The sequence below is a fragment of the Branchiostoma belcheri genome, unplaced genomic scaffold (genome assembly GCF_001625305.1).
Source record: "Branchiostoma belcheri isolate BF01 breed outbred unplaced genomic scaffold, Haploidv18h27 scaffold5, whole genome shotgun sequence".
In the NCBI taxonomy this organism is placed as follows: domain Eukaryota; kingdom Metazoa; phylum Chordata; class Leptocardii; order Amphioxiformes; family Branchiostomatidae; genus Branchiostoma; species Branchiostoma belcheri.
The window spans coordinates 6,873,717-6,890,654 of record NW_017804131.1 but is presented as its reverse complement, the minus strand read 5'-3'; the positions used below and the strand labels follow the sequence as shown (position 1 = coordinate 6,890,654).

At 39.5% G+C, this 16,938-nt stretch overlaps 1 protein-coding gene across 1 annotated transcript; it reads left to right on the top strand.

Moving 5' to 3' along the window:
- Positions 1–6,353: 6,353 nt before the first annotated feature.
- LOC109480023 (kelch-like protein 24) lies at positions 6,354–8,081 on the top strand. The gene is given in 5 exon segments (XM_019782166.1): positions 6,354–6,915; positions 6,918–7,574; positions 7,577–7,722; positions 7,724–7,981; positions 7,983–8,081. Coding segments are annotated over 5 exon segments (1,722 nt in total).
- The last annotated feature ends 8,857 nt before the right edge of the window (positions 8,082–16,938 follow it).

The window sequence follows — 16,938 nt, the reverse complement described above, 5'->3', positions numbered from 1 at the left end:
ATAATTTCCGCAGTTCTTGACTAAGTGGAAAGGCAATTCTGTTAGAGATTACCGTAATGGTATTTGGCCATGAGGCAACCATATGTTCATATCTCCTAAATCCTTTACTGTCTGTACAGTTAACTTGGGACCAGTCAATCTTATTTCCATTCTACATACCATACTATTTTTTTATTTAAAACTGAATTGTCTCTTCTCAGTCATATTTTATGCACATAGCTATTATAAAAAAAACTTTCATTGGCATTTGCATCAAAAATTATGATGGAAATACCACCTGCATATGCAGGATAGTGCAGATAAAATTTAAGCTGTGCAGGTTCTGCTGTCTACATGCACCTAACCTGCACTGGTCCATGTACATTTGTACTGGCTGGATTTACATATACATGTACATGTACATGTAGGTATACAATGATATTTATTTGCTGCATTGGCTGCTACCACCTACATTTGTACATGTATTAAGTATAAAATTTAAAAGTCTTAGAAAAACATGTAATGACAATGGTTTCTGAAAGGTTTTCACAGTAATCCATGCATGTGTTCCCTAAGGCCACACCAATTTAATTTCTTGGTTAACGGATTCGCCGCTTCATTTTTTTCTGATTTGCAAATAAAAATAAAAATCCAGAATCAACTGTAAAATGCTCATATTTTGCCCTGAACAGTTGAAAACAGTCCTTTTCATCCTAGTTGTTACAGTTATTCCATCTTTCAATGCAATGGTATCATTGAAAGTTCAAAATTCATTGTTTAAATTTTGAACCAGCCTGGTGTGTTGACTTCATGGCTCCTATCATACCATTTTGGGCCATAATACGATGCCTAGGCCTGTTTTTATTTTTCTTTTTTTTTTCGCCCGCCCGCTCCATTATTTTTCTAGAAAAATCCGTTAACCAAGAAATTAAATTGGTGTGGCCTAAAATCAGATTGATGTAGGTAGAATTTGTCTGGCAAAGGTAATTTAATGGTGGTGCAAGTATGTAGAAAAAGTATTTTGAGCCCTAATCACTCAACTGTGTATCAAATAGGCAGGCCGGTATGGTTGCTTCAACCGCAAAGATAAGTGAGAGACAAATAACTTAAGATGTTATCATCCATGTACGGTTTAAACTATTGCCATGTATCACTCATTTTGGTTCTCTGATCTAACAGAGAATCCACACAGGAATGTGGCAGCCAGAGGTTGGCTAGGGGAGATATGGAGGGTCCCAAGGGATATTTGCACACATGCTGTATTTGCCTTGTGGGTAGAGTTTAAATCAATCCTGTCCTGAATGATATACAGCTTTCCCCCTTGGTGAACCCCCGGTGGGTGGAACAAGGATTACAGGGTTTAGCGTCAACTTGTAGAAAAGAACTGAATATAGGATTTGTTCTGCTGATTAGACTAATTGTCTTAGATTTAAGCATTAATCATGATTCTTATACATATCAAAGACACGGTGTATAAGAAAGTAAGAGAGAGAGTAACTATCGCAGAGTGGAACTCACTGTCACCAAACACAGTAGGGGCACTGTCATTAGATAGCTTTAAACAATGTCTAGAGTTAGGTGTAATAAGTCGATCGGTGTAATATAGCTAGCTGCCGCCGCTCCACGTGCCTGTGAAGCTGGTGTGTTACGCTGAAAGGCGGTTATACCGGCTATACAGATACAGATTGGAAAGAGTGAAGGCATACCGACACATAGAATCATAGAAGATGTGACCAAGGGGCTTCTAAATTTGAATATGGTGCAGAAGGGAAAAACACAGAAAACTGTTGAAATATCTTTGGTCTTTGGGCACACCAATTTCACTTGTTGGTCCATCATTTAACATCCCGTTCTGAGGACTGCAACCCTTTACAGTAGCATGCATGTCGGGTAAGTGACAACAGCCATTTGAAGTCCCTCAAATTTTGTGTTATGATTATTTATATATTTTCTACTGTTTCATTAAGTTTTCATTAATTTAGACATAATCAGTCTTGTTTATTTGTTTAATGCAGCTGTCTTGATTTCCGTTTGTCAACATACACTCTTTCTTAATTTGTTTTTCATTATTTTTTGTTAAGTATAATTGTTTGTCATTGTACCCATATACTTTGTTTGTTTTTGTTTGAGGATCCATGGAGCTACTTTGTGTTCTTTTGTTATTTTAAAGTAAAAAAATAACAATAATAAAAAAAAAATTTGAACTCCCAACCTTTTAGTCCAGAGGCAGGGGCACTGACCACTGGACTACATAATGCTACGATATGTAGGGCATTAAGACATAACATACAATGTGGCTTTTCAAACGGTTTCATCCACATGTGCATATAGAATCTATATCTTGTGTCTATCAAAAGTCACTCACTGTTCCTCTAGAGATGCATCTGTATTGAAAGTGTTGCATGGAGCATGTAGCACAGCATTGACTTACTATTAAACTCTCATTGACAAGTTAAAGGGAAGACATGGACAGTTAACAGAGACATACATGTGTAGTATCTTTCAGGAATCTTTTACATTGCACCAAAAAAGTACCAGCGTGCAAACTACCAAATTTTACTTGGGGCAACCTATTTTTGAACCTAGGTTGCCCAGTGTGCTACCTGAATTTTAAGAATACCCCCCCCCAATCATGCCTACTTGGCTTGCACCACTGTATCCGGCAGATGCTTTTTAATTTTAGGTATTAATGGCTATTACTAGTATCAGTTAACTAAAGGCTGTTAGAAATATTGCCAAAGGCTTATGTATGTAACATTACTTAATTTGAGGAAAGTGGTAATTTATTGGTGGGGCAACCTAAAGTTCTGATGGGCAACCTAATTTTTGCCGTAGGTTGCCCAACCTGGTTCAAAAAAAGGACTTTGTATACTGAATACAAAAGAATGAAGTGACAACATACATATAACAGAGCTTTATCATTGACAAGTCAATGATAATGTTGAACATTTATATTATAAGTTATGGTAACCAAAGATTTAGGTTAAGGCATTACAGAACCTACTTAGCCAACATAATAAATTTGTTAGTTATTACTAGTAAGATATTACTAATAATCTTGAATGACAATGGTTTTTAATAAGTTAAACTCAGTAATGTGAACGCACCCTAGTGGCAAAATGTTGTCTAGTGTTTTGACATATTCAATTTATGACGAAAACATGCCAACTCGGCAGCCAAATAGTCGTCTAACACCCTTGAAAGTGCTCTCATTATCCAAATGTGTTTCGAATTGGTACTTAGCACAGTAAATGAACATAATCTGTCCCTGGTGCTGAAACCATGGCAGTTTTGTAGTAATTCTTTTAACTAAAGGAAAGTGCAGCAAATAAGGTACTTTATCATGTAAAAGTGTATCCTTGTGTATAATAAACAATTGGGCAAAATTATAGGGAATTAAAAGCCATCCATATTACAGCTTCCATATTTACAAAAAAAATTGTTCAAGTTGAAGTTAAACAAGATAATGCATAAGGGGTGCGGAGTGAAAGAGTTGATGAATTCTTGTTTACATTGGCAAATACAAGTATCATCAATTTTATTTGTGCAAACGTTTTTGCAACCTTCCTAGTGCTTTTTCTATTGCTGCATGCCCCCATAACCATTTCTGAACAGTCCCTAATAGCAATACCATGTTATAAAACGGTTCTTCACCCTGGTTGAGATCTTGTTGCATATTGCTTGTTCATCTAGATAAGCATCCTTTATCAGACTGAACAGAGGGATATAGATTGATGGACACTGTTTGGGGTGCTGAAATGATGGTAGCTGTACAGATTGCAGTTCTGTAATCCTAGTAGCAGGTGTCCTATCTTTTAATGTCTCAGGGCTGGTCCATTTACCATTTGGGTTGGAGCGGAATCCTTCTTGTTCATGTTTTCTTTTACATTACTACCATGTAACCAGCAGTTTTTATCCCTTTTTTACGCAAAATGTAGGAAGAATTAGATTGAAAATAAATTGTCTTCTGTTTCTTCTGCCATTCCCTTCAAATGTTGCATTATCTGTTGCTGATTTCAAAGCTCATTTTCTTAATTAGGACTAGGTCTATTGGATACATATGTTGAATTGTTTTGTGGTATGCATGTTACCTCATTCTGAGGTTGGATGCTTTCCCTTTCCCTTTAACAGACATTTTCTTGAAAAGAGCATGGAAGGGTTGGGATAAGACAAGCATACAAGATTTGCAACTGTTGCCCACATGGACACAGCTCTTTATCTAAATGCCACAAAAAATCATGGCCGGAGCTTGAGCCGGATTGCTCTAAACGTGAAGTCACAGGTGGGAAATCTGGTTAAGCTCGGTACGGATACATAGCGTGCGGCGTGGCGGATCTTCCCGCTCTCCTGTCATGTCGAGTGTGAGACGTAGTTTGTTTTTCCACTCCTGCACAACCTTGGTATGAAGGTGGACGGGAAAGGGTATGGGAAAAGGTCAGATTAGGACACGGTGGGGAAAGATTCTGGGCAGGCATTAAGACTTGAATTACCAACGCCGTGCGGTTGAAAATGAACTTGACATTGTAAATCAGGAAGCTGCCAAAGTGCGTGAAGGAAAGGAGTCTGGGTAACTCAAGTTCACCGAGGCCCTGTTCATCCGCTACCCACCCACACACTGTGTTAGGCGCCTATGGGAAGGGCACAGTTAATCTACACCAAAGATAACCATAGTTACGACTAGGTTTGTGTGGGTGGATGGGCTTTTCATGCCCGTATCGGGACACAAGCCTAGCCACCTTTTTACAAGCGACACGAGTACAAATATAGTAACAGCAAATAGTAAGCACAGAAGGAATCAGAAATCGCACCTGAAATGAGGTATGTATGAATTAACTTTTTGGTCATATGATGGATCAAAATTCATTCAAGATAATGCTAACAGATAACAGTTGATGTGCAAAAGAAATAATAATGACTGCTATTCATAGGTCACATCTATCTTAGGTAAGTCATTCACGTTTTGATGTAAAAAATATTTTACTTCTCTGTCTTTGTAAATGGTTTTCTTGAAACACAACACATCAAAACAGTCCAAAATATTATTACAGATATTTCACAGTAAATTCAGTGTCCTAACTCGAATCTTTCTTGGTACAACTTCATTCTAATTCTGTGCATTCTAATTCTTGACATCACTGGATTACTGGTGTGAAAGACAGTTTGTCCAGTTTTGATCCACCATTCAGTAGCTTGCTGGTTCATTCATTGGCATAAGCTTTGTGTTTTTGTGTTGACTGGCATGGAGCTGTGGGATATATGACAGGCTAAACGGTATATAGCCTGTGTGGTACTGATAGTGATAACACTGAGTCACACCAGAGATACTGCAAACCTGAGGAATAAGTACACAATCCAGCACCAGGGCTGTTTAGAACAGACAACAGAAGGATAGTTGCAAGGGATACCATATAGAATGGAACCAAGCAATGTATATATTTCTCCCGCATAAAAACAGGATCAAAACCAAGCTATCAGCCATTCAGTAAATGACCATACTTCCTTTGCATTGACTATACATTAAAAAAATTGAGATTTTCTTTAGAATAAAAGTTTTGACCCTTTGACACAGTAAGTCCGTCAGTTTCATTAAACAGACCTAATGACAGCTAATTAAGTTTCCTCATGCACTGATCGGTGCATATACCCTCGGGATTCTGGGTAATATGGCAAAACACGAATTTCATAAACACTGTCTTGTTTGACCTAACCTATCTCATCTGGGCTACACACATAGCTTACAGCCAGACGTAATCTTAGTCTTACAGAATTTTAAGAGCATAGAAATCATGCAGAAGAGGTACCGGGGTAAGCCTTCTAAAAACTTATTTGTCAAAGTTAAATCTACCTCTTTTGTCATTGGCTTACCTTGTGACAGAGGCTATACAGACCTAACATGTCCTGACAAACGAAAGTTGACAAAGAGATTCATTGCTTAGTAAATTTAGCATACTAGTATCAAGGGGATGATGGCAGAAGGTGGACTGTTTAATGACTATGTCTTTCTCTTCTCTTCCTACAGCCATGGCAAGAGGTGTTGAGATTGCCTATTATGAGTTTGTTTATGACGGTCATCCCGCGGAAGTTTTGAAATGAAAGTTGACAAAGAGATTCATAGATAAGTAAATTAAGCATACTGATATCAAGGGGATGATGGTAGAAGGTGGACTGTTTAATGATTATGTCTTTCTCTTCTAATCCTACAGCCATGGCAAGAGGTGTTGAGATTGCCTAATATTATTAGTTTGTTTACGACGGTCATCCCGCGGAAGTTTTAAAATGAAAATTGACAAAGAGATATAGTAATTTAAAATTAAGCATGATGGTAGAAGTTGGACTGTTTAATGACTATGTTTTTCTCTTCTATTCCTACAGCCATGGCAAGAGGTGTTGAGATTGCCTATTATGAGTTTGTTTACGACGGCCATCCCGCGGAAGTTTTGAAAGGGTTACAGGAGTTGAAGAGCAAGAAGCATCTGATGGATGTGACACTGGTCGCCGAGGGGAAGGAGATCCCCTGCCATCGCGCCGTTCTCTCGTCCTGCAGCGGCTACTTCAGGGACATGTTCTGTAATGAACTTGAGGAGACCAAGAAGGATAAGATCGAGATCATGGGCATCACGTCCGAGGCACTGCAGCTCCTGGTGGACTTTGCCTACAGTTCAAAAGTGACCATCACCACTATCAACGCCCAGCCTTTATTCGAGGCAGCTAATCTTCTCCAGATCCTCCCCGTGCGCGACGCCTGTGCGCGGTTCCTGGCGGATCACCTGACGCCCAGTAACTGCCTGGGCGTGTGGGTGCTGTCCCACACGTTGGCGTGTGAGGAACTGGCCAACAGGTCGCGAGCCTTCTCGTTAAGACACTTTCCGATGATCTGCCAACACGACGAGGAATTTGTCCAGCTCCCCGGGGATCTGCTGAAGATGTACATCTCTGACGATACCTCAATGCTCAAGAGGAGGAGCAGGTGTTCGAGATGGTGATGAAATGGGTCAAGCACGACCTGCGACAGCGCAAAAAATTCCTGAAAGAGGTCGTGGAGGATATCAGGTTCCCACACATGGACCAAATCTACCTTATGAGGAGTGTTGAAGCTGACGAAGTTGTCATGAAGGTCCCCGGAATCCGAGATATCCTACACGAGGCCAGGATGTACCATATCTCCCGAGGGGAGGTCTCGTCCCCTCGAACAAGACCGCGCCTTGCTTATGGCCTACACGAGGCAATGGTGGTGTTAGGAGGGACCCGCGTTGTCAATGGTGAGTACAATAATGATGTCTACTGCTTTGTTCCTGCGTATAGTCAATGGAGCAAGTTAACATCTTTGCCTAAAGACCTGAAGAACACCGTGGAATACGCTGCCACGACACTCAATAACGACATCGTAATAACGGGTGGATATCGGAGCCCCACGGCAGCTTGGCTGTACTCCACTCAGTTCAATACTTGGAACAAACTTCCTCCTCTCAGCGTGGGAAGGTTCCGACACAAGATGGCCACCCTGGACGGTCGGGTGTACGTGCTGGGCGGGAAGAACCCCCGCGGATCCCTGCAGGTTTTACCGTCCCTGGACAGCGTGGAGATTTACGACCCCCCTCCAACACGTGGAAACCGTCGGTTCCCCTCCTGAAGGGGGTTCGGGCTTGTGCCATAGCCACCTGCGAGGGGAAAATGTACGTGATCGGAGGGAAAGACACAGACCAGACAGCCACCGACGCTGTACAGTGTTACGATCCGGTGCAAAAAACGATGGAGCTTTAGGACTCCCATGCCTATGGCTGAGTCTTGTTTCAGTGCCACTAGTGTAAACGCCCTCATTTATGCTGTAGGAGGGAGATTCCAAGCAATACAATGTTATGACCCCAACACGGATAGATGGCAGGAGCTGGCGCAGTCTCTGGCCCCCTGGGATTACTGCAGCGTGACGACGTGTGATAACAAACTCTACGTCACCGGCGGGAGGGTCGAGGACAAAGTGAAGAAAGGGAAGGACACGGTGCAGTAGTTACGACCCAGCAAATGACCTCATTGAGCTTGTGCACCCGATGCCTGTCAAGCTTTTTGCACACTGCGCAGTCACCATCTTAAAACGCAGAAGGTAAGGCTTCTTTCCTCTTTTCTTCCATCATTTATGGCATCTAACACATTGTACAGTACAATGGATTTCCCCACAAAATCAATAGCTTGCAGCATTTGTATCAGTTTCTTTCACATTCTTTCCAGAGAGTGTTAATATCCAAAAAACTGACATACTGAAGCACTGTTGGCATGAAGTCATATTCAACCTAACTTATAAAGGACAGAGTCAGGCTGGGAAATCAGCATATGGCTGTTGGTTTCTGTCGGAAGTAGAGACTACTTCATGCCAATTCCTACACAGAAATGGAGTCTTATTTCAAATTCTGTCTTTTTCTTCTAGGATCTTTTCTTCTAGGCTTCAAAACTCCGACTGACAGTATCTCTACCTATTTCCAGGCAAGCCGACTCACAACTCGTAGCTGCCCAAAGGTCTTCCACCACTAAATGCTTTTATTAAGGATAGAACAAAGTCCCAAGATGATCATGGCCATGAAAAACCAAGAAGCCCTCTCAACAGCCCGCCCAAGAATGTCTGATTTCTCCTGACCGTTCTACACAAGACCAGGCCAAAGTGAACAGACGCTGAAAGCGATGGTGAAAAGTTACGTCTTATGAAAATTCCCTGGAAAGTTATTCCCTGTGTGTATGTTTTAGTTAGTGGAAGATTGAAACAATACATTTTGGAGGGCCTGGAAATGTTTGAACAAGAACACAGCACCTTTAGAAACTTTGAAAATGTTGACAAAGGAAATCTTTGTACTCAAGATAAACTACAAAATTCCCATACAAATATCGCGAAGAACAAGTCCACATAAAAAAAACAGCAACCAATTTTAGTTTACGATGATTACTTCTTATTTAACCTTCTCCCTGCTAAATAATGCTGAACAAGATATAACCTTGATGGCATGAACAATCCTATGTCAGGGAGTAGGTTAAACCCCATACACACCCTCATTCCTATCCAGGACCCTCCAGGCCCATTTGAAAATAATGGCTTCTTCTGGTATGTTAAAAATGATTACTTCTAATTGACTTCAATCCAAGACAAAAACGAACTAGCAAATTTTAAACCAGGAATAGTGTCCCCACTTTGTAATAAGGGTGTGTGGTGTAATGAAATTAACTGTGACAATCTTGAAGACAAGTGATGATGGAAGAGTAAGTTACAGAAACTATTGTACTTGTGCATTGTTGCTTCCCATGTACAGTGAAACACTCACATAAGAGGGTAAGGGCAGCTTAGATGGACAGACTGTGTGTAGTCTTACAAAAAACACAAGAACATATGGTTATATTCTCTACAAAATTGCTCAAAGCTGCCTCTTTACTGTGAAAATTGTATTACCGTATAATTGTTGTCATATTAACCTCCATTACTGTCACAGTGCTATTTTAATGACTAGTCTGGCCAAATTGTATGATGATCATGACATTGTGACAACAGTCAGTGTTCAGTCTAGAGTACAGTGAACTGGGTAAGGGAACACACTTTAACTCAAAAGGCAATTCTCTGGGTGTATTTGTTCAGTCTGGTGAAATCTTAAATATCAAAACAACTCAAAACTGTGCCAAAATCTGTTCAATGCCAAATGTGGAGATAGTATACTTCTAGAACCTTTTTTTGCATCTGGAATTTTTTTTACAACTAAAAGAAATCATGATAGTGTAAGAGAGAGTATGTTTGATTAGAATTTAGACATCAAATTCAGTAGTTTTAAATTTTATTGGTCTTTGAAAGTTAAATCATCCAGACTCTATGTAAAAATGACCCCTATAACTTTTGGTAGATTGCCTTTTAGCTACAGCACGAAAGAACGGCACTTTTACAGTGACAATACTTTTGTGTGGTACTCTTTTGACCCCTTCCAATTCAGTATTATTATTGTTACAAACCATTCTTTTGTTCATGTTTATATAATCAAAAATCCATACAAAACATTAACTGATGAAAGTGAAATAATAATGAAGGAAATGAAAAGCGTTAGCCCAGAACAACAAAATATGTCGCAAAATCTACAATATTTGGGGAACCAACCTACGTTTCTTGTATAGTTGTTAAATGTGGTTGTACAGATACAATTTTATCTGAGCTATGTAAAAGCACAAACTTGAGAGAGAGAGGGAGAGAGTGTGTGTGTAAATAGAGGTGAATTTTAGGCCATTTTTCTTCCCTAATCCCCGTGCCATCGCCCTTCGACACGTTTCCATATTACCTGCTTACCATTCCCCGCGTGTCGACAGGTTTCCATCCCACAAGTAAAATGGGTTGCAGATTGAGTGACTATGTGGCCCCGCAGAGGATTAGACTAAAGCCGTCCTAAAATGGAGGTTGGCTCCAACCGTTGCGTCAACACTTCTACAGGTCGAGAATGAGCTTGCCAATGACTCCTCATGTTCACACAGCTTTACCGTATCTTGATGGAAAGTTTCCAGTCTTTTAGTTTCAGAAGGCCTCGCTTTCTTTGCTACATAGAAATTCTACATGATTTGAGCCTAACACCTGACGTGAGAAATGTAATCTTACAACCAATTTGTCATGAACAGCCTTTTACAGATAAGACTACCATCATACATTTTTGCAATCTAAGTCATCAACTTCCAAACAATTACTGTTAATAACAGAGTTTCAACGTGGGCCCGTACGCACTTAATTTTCTCCATTCAATGGAAACTGCTTTCAGCAAACTAGCGCCCTTGTACATTGATCAACCCAGCCATCTTGAAACGGTCTTCCTACACACATTTGATGAAATAAAAGATAGGGTTCGATGGAGGTATTTGCCGAGTGTTATGCATGAAGCAGAGGTAGTTATCTAGCAAGGCCTTTGGGCATACTACCTAATAGCCTCCAAAATGGTACAGGTTACCTCACAGTTTAAGGGCACTGGACTGTTTAAAGAATAATGTGTTGCAGGCAACATTTTAGTTTTCTGGTTACATTTTCTATCAGTGTTTCTCTAAATCTGAACATCATAAAGGCTAAAGAGCAGGTAAATACTGCCGTTGCTTATGTTTGGTTCAGAAATATATGGACCATACAGTTTCTGATAGGCACTTAGCTCATTAATATGATTAAAACCACCATTTGGCCAGACGCTTAATTGTCAGTATGAGCATTTGGGCGGAGCTGCACAGAAACACACAAAATCATCATTCTACTGATGGCTGTTTGACGTCAACAGACTGACGGTTCATTTTGTTAAAAAAGAGAATATTTTTTCTGTCACAAAAAGGAATGATTGAAAGGGCTGGAAGTAACATCCGTGTTCATAATATCACCAGGGTCCATACATGTAATATCGCCACCTTGAGAAATAGTGTGCTTAAATATATTTTTACTGCAATATACTTTTAGTATGCACTCCTGCACACCTCAAATGTACATACATGTACCTAGGGTATGTTGCAGTAAAAATATCTTTAAGCACACTTTTTCTCAAGGTGGCGATATTATGGACTTTGGTGATGTTATGGACACAGATGTTATATCACAAATGTACAATGTCATGAACATGTCATGTTCTTCCCAGGCTTTGAAAAGTGTAACTTGTGCTTAAATGCCAAGTTCAAATGCTGTGCAAAAAAGATCAGGAAGCAGGGGATGTACTGAGAGGTCAGTGTTCTGTGGGGTCTTACGTGTCTATGTTAGAAAAGTCGGACTGATATTAAGGAAATGGCTAGGGGCCCATGTGCAGCAATACCGGGCTTCACGCTGCCTAAACACGTATACAAAAATCAATATCACACCGTCTAATGAAGGAATCTATTTGCAACAATAGTCGTCAAATGGCCCGGCCTGGTGTATACCAAATGAATGTTATCCCCACAGCTATTCTGGTAGAGCTACTGAACCAGATTTTAAGATTTAACTTTCATTGACGTTTATTGATGTAGTACAACAGCATAAAAGTGCTAATAAGATTTAAAACAATAAGTTTGCCTTTTTTGCAAATCAACTAATTATGGAGACAATTTTGTTTAGTAATCCAGGAGTAGACATAGTAGTGCACTGGTCCTTAATTTTCCTCTCGAGAGGCCCTAGAGGTAAAATTCAAAAGCACCGCAAATATTAAATGTCAACAGTTTCTGTCTGCAATATTGAACATGATGCAATATTTTCCGTCGGGCAAAATGGAAGCTCAGTTTCAGCTTTTCTGTAATGATGTGAACTGAAAAAAAAATGTGCGGCTGGTCCACCAAAGGGACTTTCCTTAATCGAGTTGAGAATGGCTGGGGAGGAACTTTAAGTCCCTTATTAAGTCTAGCAAGTGGCAAGGGCTGACCTGAATATTGGTGTCCTGTTCATCTTAGTCTGATTAGATTGGGTCAGTTCAGCCCCGAGCCTCATCAACTCAAATCCCTGGTCCTCATCACTTATTCAAACTTACGTTGATGAAGGTTAGACATCCAGGTAATGAGATACACAAGAAACTGTAACTCAAGCAACTGGATAGCTTTTGACAACCGTGAGAGTGACATGTCAAGTAGCATCCACTACTTTTCAGCAGTGACTAAGGGAATTTGTATTTGAAAGGGTCTTTATCATAATATGCACTGATAATAAAATGTGAATTAGGTGAAAATGATATCAATTCATAGTTTTTGGATAACTAACCCATTCAACTACAGTTTCTGTTAGTCACTGATGAAAAGTAATGGATGCTACTTGAAACGTCTGACAGTTTTCATACCTATCCAGTTGTTTGATTAACAATTTCTTGGTGGTTGAAAACAAAGGTGGGTGAAAAGTACTCTTTTTCTAAGATAAAAGCATCAGCATTGAAGCCATCACGGAAATCTTTTAAAATATAATTATATGACATATAAGTGTCAAATGTTCAACATTACAGTAGGGAAGGCAAAATTTCATTATGGCACCCAATGCACAGTTGCAATTTCAAATTGTGTTTTCGACCATTTTCCGTCTAAAACCGTCCTATCAATTGTGTTAGCACGCCGTTGTAAGTGCACGGGGCACACCACCGCCCGAAAATGCCACATCTCCCGGAGGCGAGCCGATATGAAATATGTTTAATGTTCCTCCGTCCCTAAATCCAGGCCAACCTGTCAGCGCTGCCGAGGTCTGATACAGTTAAGTGACACGAGCACGGCGGCAGTCTCGGACGTTATCAATTCCCGGCACAAACTGCCTTCAACATATTTATTAGCGCCGTATTTGGACGGGTTGCATGAAAACGGCGATGTCTTTAAGACGGAGAGTGTAGTTCTGCGTCATTGGTCAGCGGCAGGTGGAATAGGCATGGCGGGCACGTCGGCGCGGCGTATTGATCATGGACCTGGTTGTTAATGCGAGGCTGCGAATCAAGCCGGCTGCCTACACATCACTTTCAGGGATTTCCCAAGACGCCTGGAATTGTGCTTATTGTAACGTTACCTGCTCCGCCATTCTTCCGCTGACGACTTGGTGATGAGACATTTCTGGTCTGAGGCAACATCAATTTGATCAATTGGTTCTGAGAATTGCCCGCTTCATTTTTTCTGATTTGCTAAAAATAAAAGATTCATGTTCCGAATCAACTCCAAAATGCTCATATTTTGGCCCCAACAGTCCCAATATTCCTACTTGTAACTGTTTTCCCATCTAACAATGCAGTGGTTTGATTAAAAATTAAAAATTTATTGTTTGAATTCTAAACCAGTCTGTTATGTATGTTGACTTTATGGCTCCCATAAGTAACATTTGGGGCTATCATTATAGATAGAAAAATAATGCCTAGGCCTGTTATTATTACTTCTTTTTGCATTGTTGCTTCATATTTTTTCTGAAAAAAAAAAACAACGAGAACCAACAAATCAAATTGATGTGGCCTGATGGAGGAAATAAAAAAAATATGGTCCTTCACCTGAAAAACATCTAGTATCTAAAGAGATAAGATATTTTCTGAGCAGTACCGTAACAAACGACGCCATGCCCATACGTTTATATCTCGGAAGATCAGACAAGCTGGGAAAGTCTAATACATTGTTCTGACCTTTCCGGTCACCTACGAAAAAAGAAAAATGTAACCCTTTCAATCATCTGGGGTCATCTGTCCAAAGGCGTCCGTACTCACTGCACATCCTGTTAAAGTTCACGGCCAAATACCAAGAAGCCAGGAGATATGTTAGGTACAGAAGGGTACTACGTCAACTCGTTTGGGAAGCTTTGTTGTGGATTTCTAGCTTTTTAGGCTTGAGTTTTTTTTTAGAACAGTATCAGTATTTTTTTAGTCATTAGGCCACACCAATTTAATTTGTTGTTTCTCGGATTTGCCCTGTCCAATTTTTTCTGATTTGCAAAAAAAAAGGTTCTAAATCAACTGCAAAATGCACAATAAAAGACATATTTTGGCTCGAATGGTTGACGAAAGTCCTCTTCTTCCTAATTTAACAATGCAACTTTGTTTCATTTAAATTAAGTTCAAAATATATTGTTTTAATTATAAACCAGCCTGGTATGTTGACTTCATAGCTCATATTGCAACATTTCCGGCTATCATGGGGTGCCTTGGCCTGTTTTTTTTTTAATTCGCCCTGTCGCTTCATATTTTTTCTGAAAAAATCCGAGAAACAACAAATTAAATTGGTGTGGCCTTACTTTGTGAAATAATATTTGTTTTCATTCTTGAAAACTTAATTCACACCATGTCAAACCAAAAGGAAATAATTTCCTGTGTCTGTTAGAATGGGCCAGAAAAAATTGCTCCCTCAGAACTTTGATTTCTGTACATTTTCAGGGTTATGAAGTTTTAAAGGGCACAAAATTACAAAATGTGAGGTTCAAAGTCTGTCTGGAATGAAATGTACGTCTATGTATGCATCTGGGCCATTTTGACCTGTACATGTGTGCACGACCCTGACCCTCAATAAGATAAAAAAACTTCTGTTAGATAAAATCTTGTTAGAAATGATTACACTGCGGCATTATGGATGCAAAGTCAGATTAGGGCTCATCAAAAAGTCTGATGAAAGTGGTCTACTACAACAACAGGGCATGCTTTCTTGGCGACGATCATTTCAAGATATGATAAAAACAGATGAATGTATGAACGCAGTTTGCAAGCTCGTATATCACAAGTCAACCACTTATTATCTTGAAAACGATACCATAATTTTTCCATAATCTGTTTGGAAATGTGTACCATTCTCAGTTAAAAAGGCTATTGTGAGTTAAGTGTCATCAAGAAATCTTTTATAGAAGCATCAATTATACTGTGATGAGGCCTCAATTGCCTGTAGTCAACCCTGTATTTTTTTTCAAAGATTTCAGGAATATCACAAGGTAATTACCCCAGGCTCAAGAATCAATCTAATTTTGCGATGTAGGTAAAAATATGTAACCCGAGGACTAAAAAAATTCTTCACAATGGCAGTTGTTGCATACAGTTATGTAGAAAGAGAGGGTGTCCTTCTGTATGTTATACATGTAGGTGTAGAAGACACAAGAACATAAAACTGTTCAGTATAACCTGAGCCAAGTTTGAACTTCTCTCGAGGCAGCTCTAAATGTAGATAGTGTGACGACGACTTTTAGACATTTCCCTGCACATTCTGCACAAGCTCCCCTGTTCCGAACACAAAACAACAAAAAAAGATACAGACCCCAGGAAGTCAACTTACCCCCACCTCTCCTAGTACTGTAACTGTGCTTCCAACAAAAATGAACAAAGAAGTTGTCCAAAATTGATATTGGAAGCTAACAAATTTATTTCATTGCTTCTCCCCAAAACCCTTACAGCTTGCAGTATATTATGTTACAATGTATGATTATGACAAGTTACTATGTTCGGTCCGAGAACGAAATCTTTGCACGTTGTGTTCCTATGAATGTAAGTCCATGCTTTAAGCAACCCCGATGACAACACGTCATGGGTGATAACAGTCACATTGTTTGCTATAAATCTGCAGAGCTTCATGTGATAGTCCCTGGATGTAGTGATGAATGTTTTACGGGGTCATTAAATTCTATGGTACAAAAGTAGATATTGAGTGATAAAAAAGCCATGATGGTGGTAAAGTTTATAAACCTGTTGCAGACGTGGTCAGAGATTGGCCTTTGTTTCCTTTGTAAGATAGCTAAAGTATTGAGATGTGGTTCCTTCCTTAAGGTTTAACGAAACGATAGCTATTATTCCGCATGAGGCAAGCTCCGATTCTCTACAAAGTCAGATCAGCACTTGTGTACTTCCAAAGTAAAATAGTAGGACAATGCTATGTATGATGTTCCAAACTCTTGTGCATGTTGTCTTCTGTACTTAAAAATGAGAGAGAAAAAAATGTAAAAAAAAAGAAAGAAAAAAATCAACTAAAATTGGTGCTCTTAGCAAGATAGAAAATCCCTTCCTATGAAAATTTTATATCTAGTGTAAGCTTGATAAGAAAACTTGTTGTCTTTCGCACTTCACATCACATGCTGCTTGCTTTTCTACACCATATACTTGTGTTTGTGTTCTTAGACTTATGTACTAGGTATTACTAAGCTGTAAGTTATAGATACTCACATCTGCACAATTTGTATCTGCACTTCAAGAAGAAACTTTTGATACAGTCTTGATCACACTTTTACTGCTTTAGCGTCGGAATCTGTGATGCTCACTGGCGCAGAAATGAGTATACAGTACATTGTATGTTGACGGCTTTTTACACAGTAGAGGAACGTAGTTTGGAAAAATTATTATCTTTTATGGTACCTGTTTGGAGGGGCCTGCCAATGTAACAAAGTGAAGCACACTGTAATATTCTGTGATTGCACTACATGTAATCCAATGTTGCACCTAAAAAATCATAATACATAATATGTACTAATTATGTAGTAGAACTCCTATGACACATATTTAATATATTTTGTAACATAATTATTGATCTTCAAAGATGTTC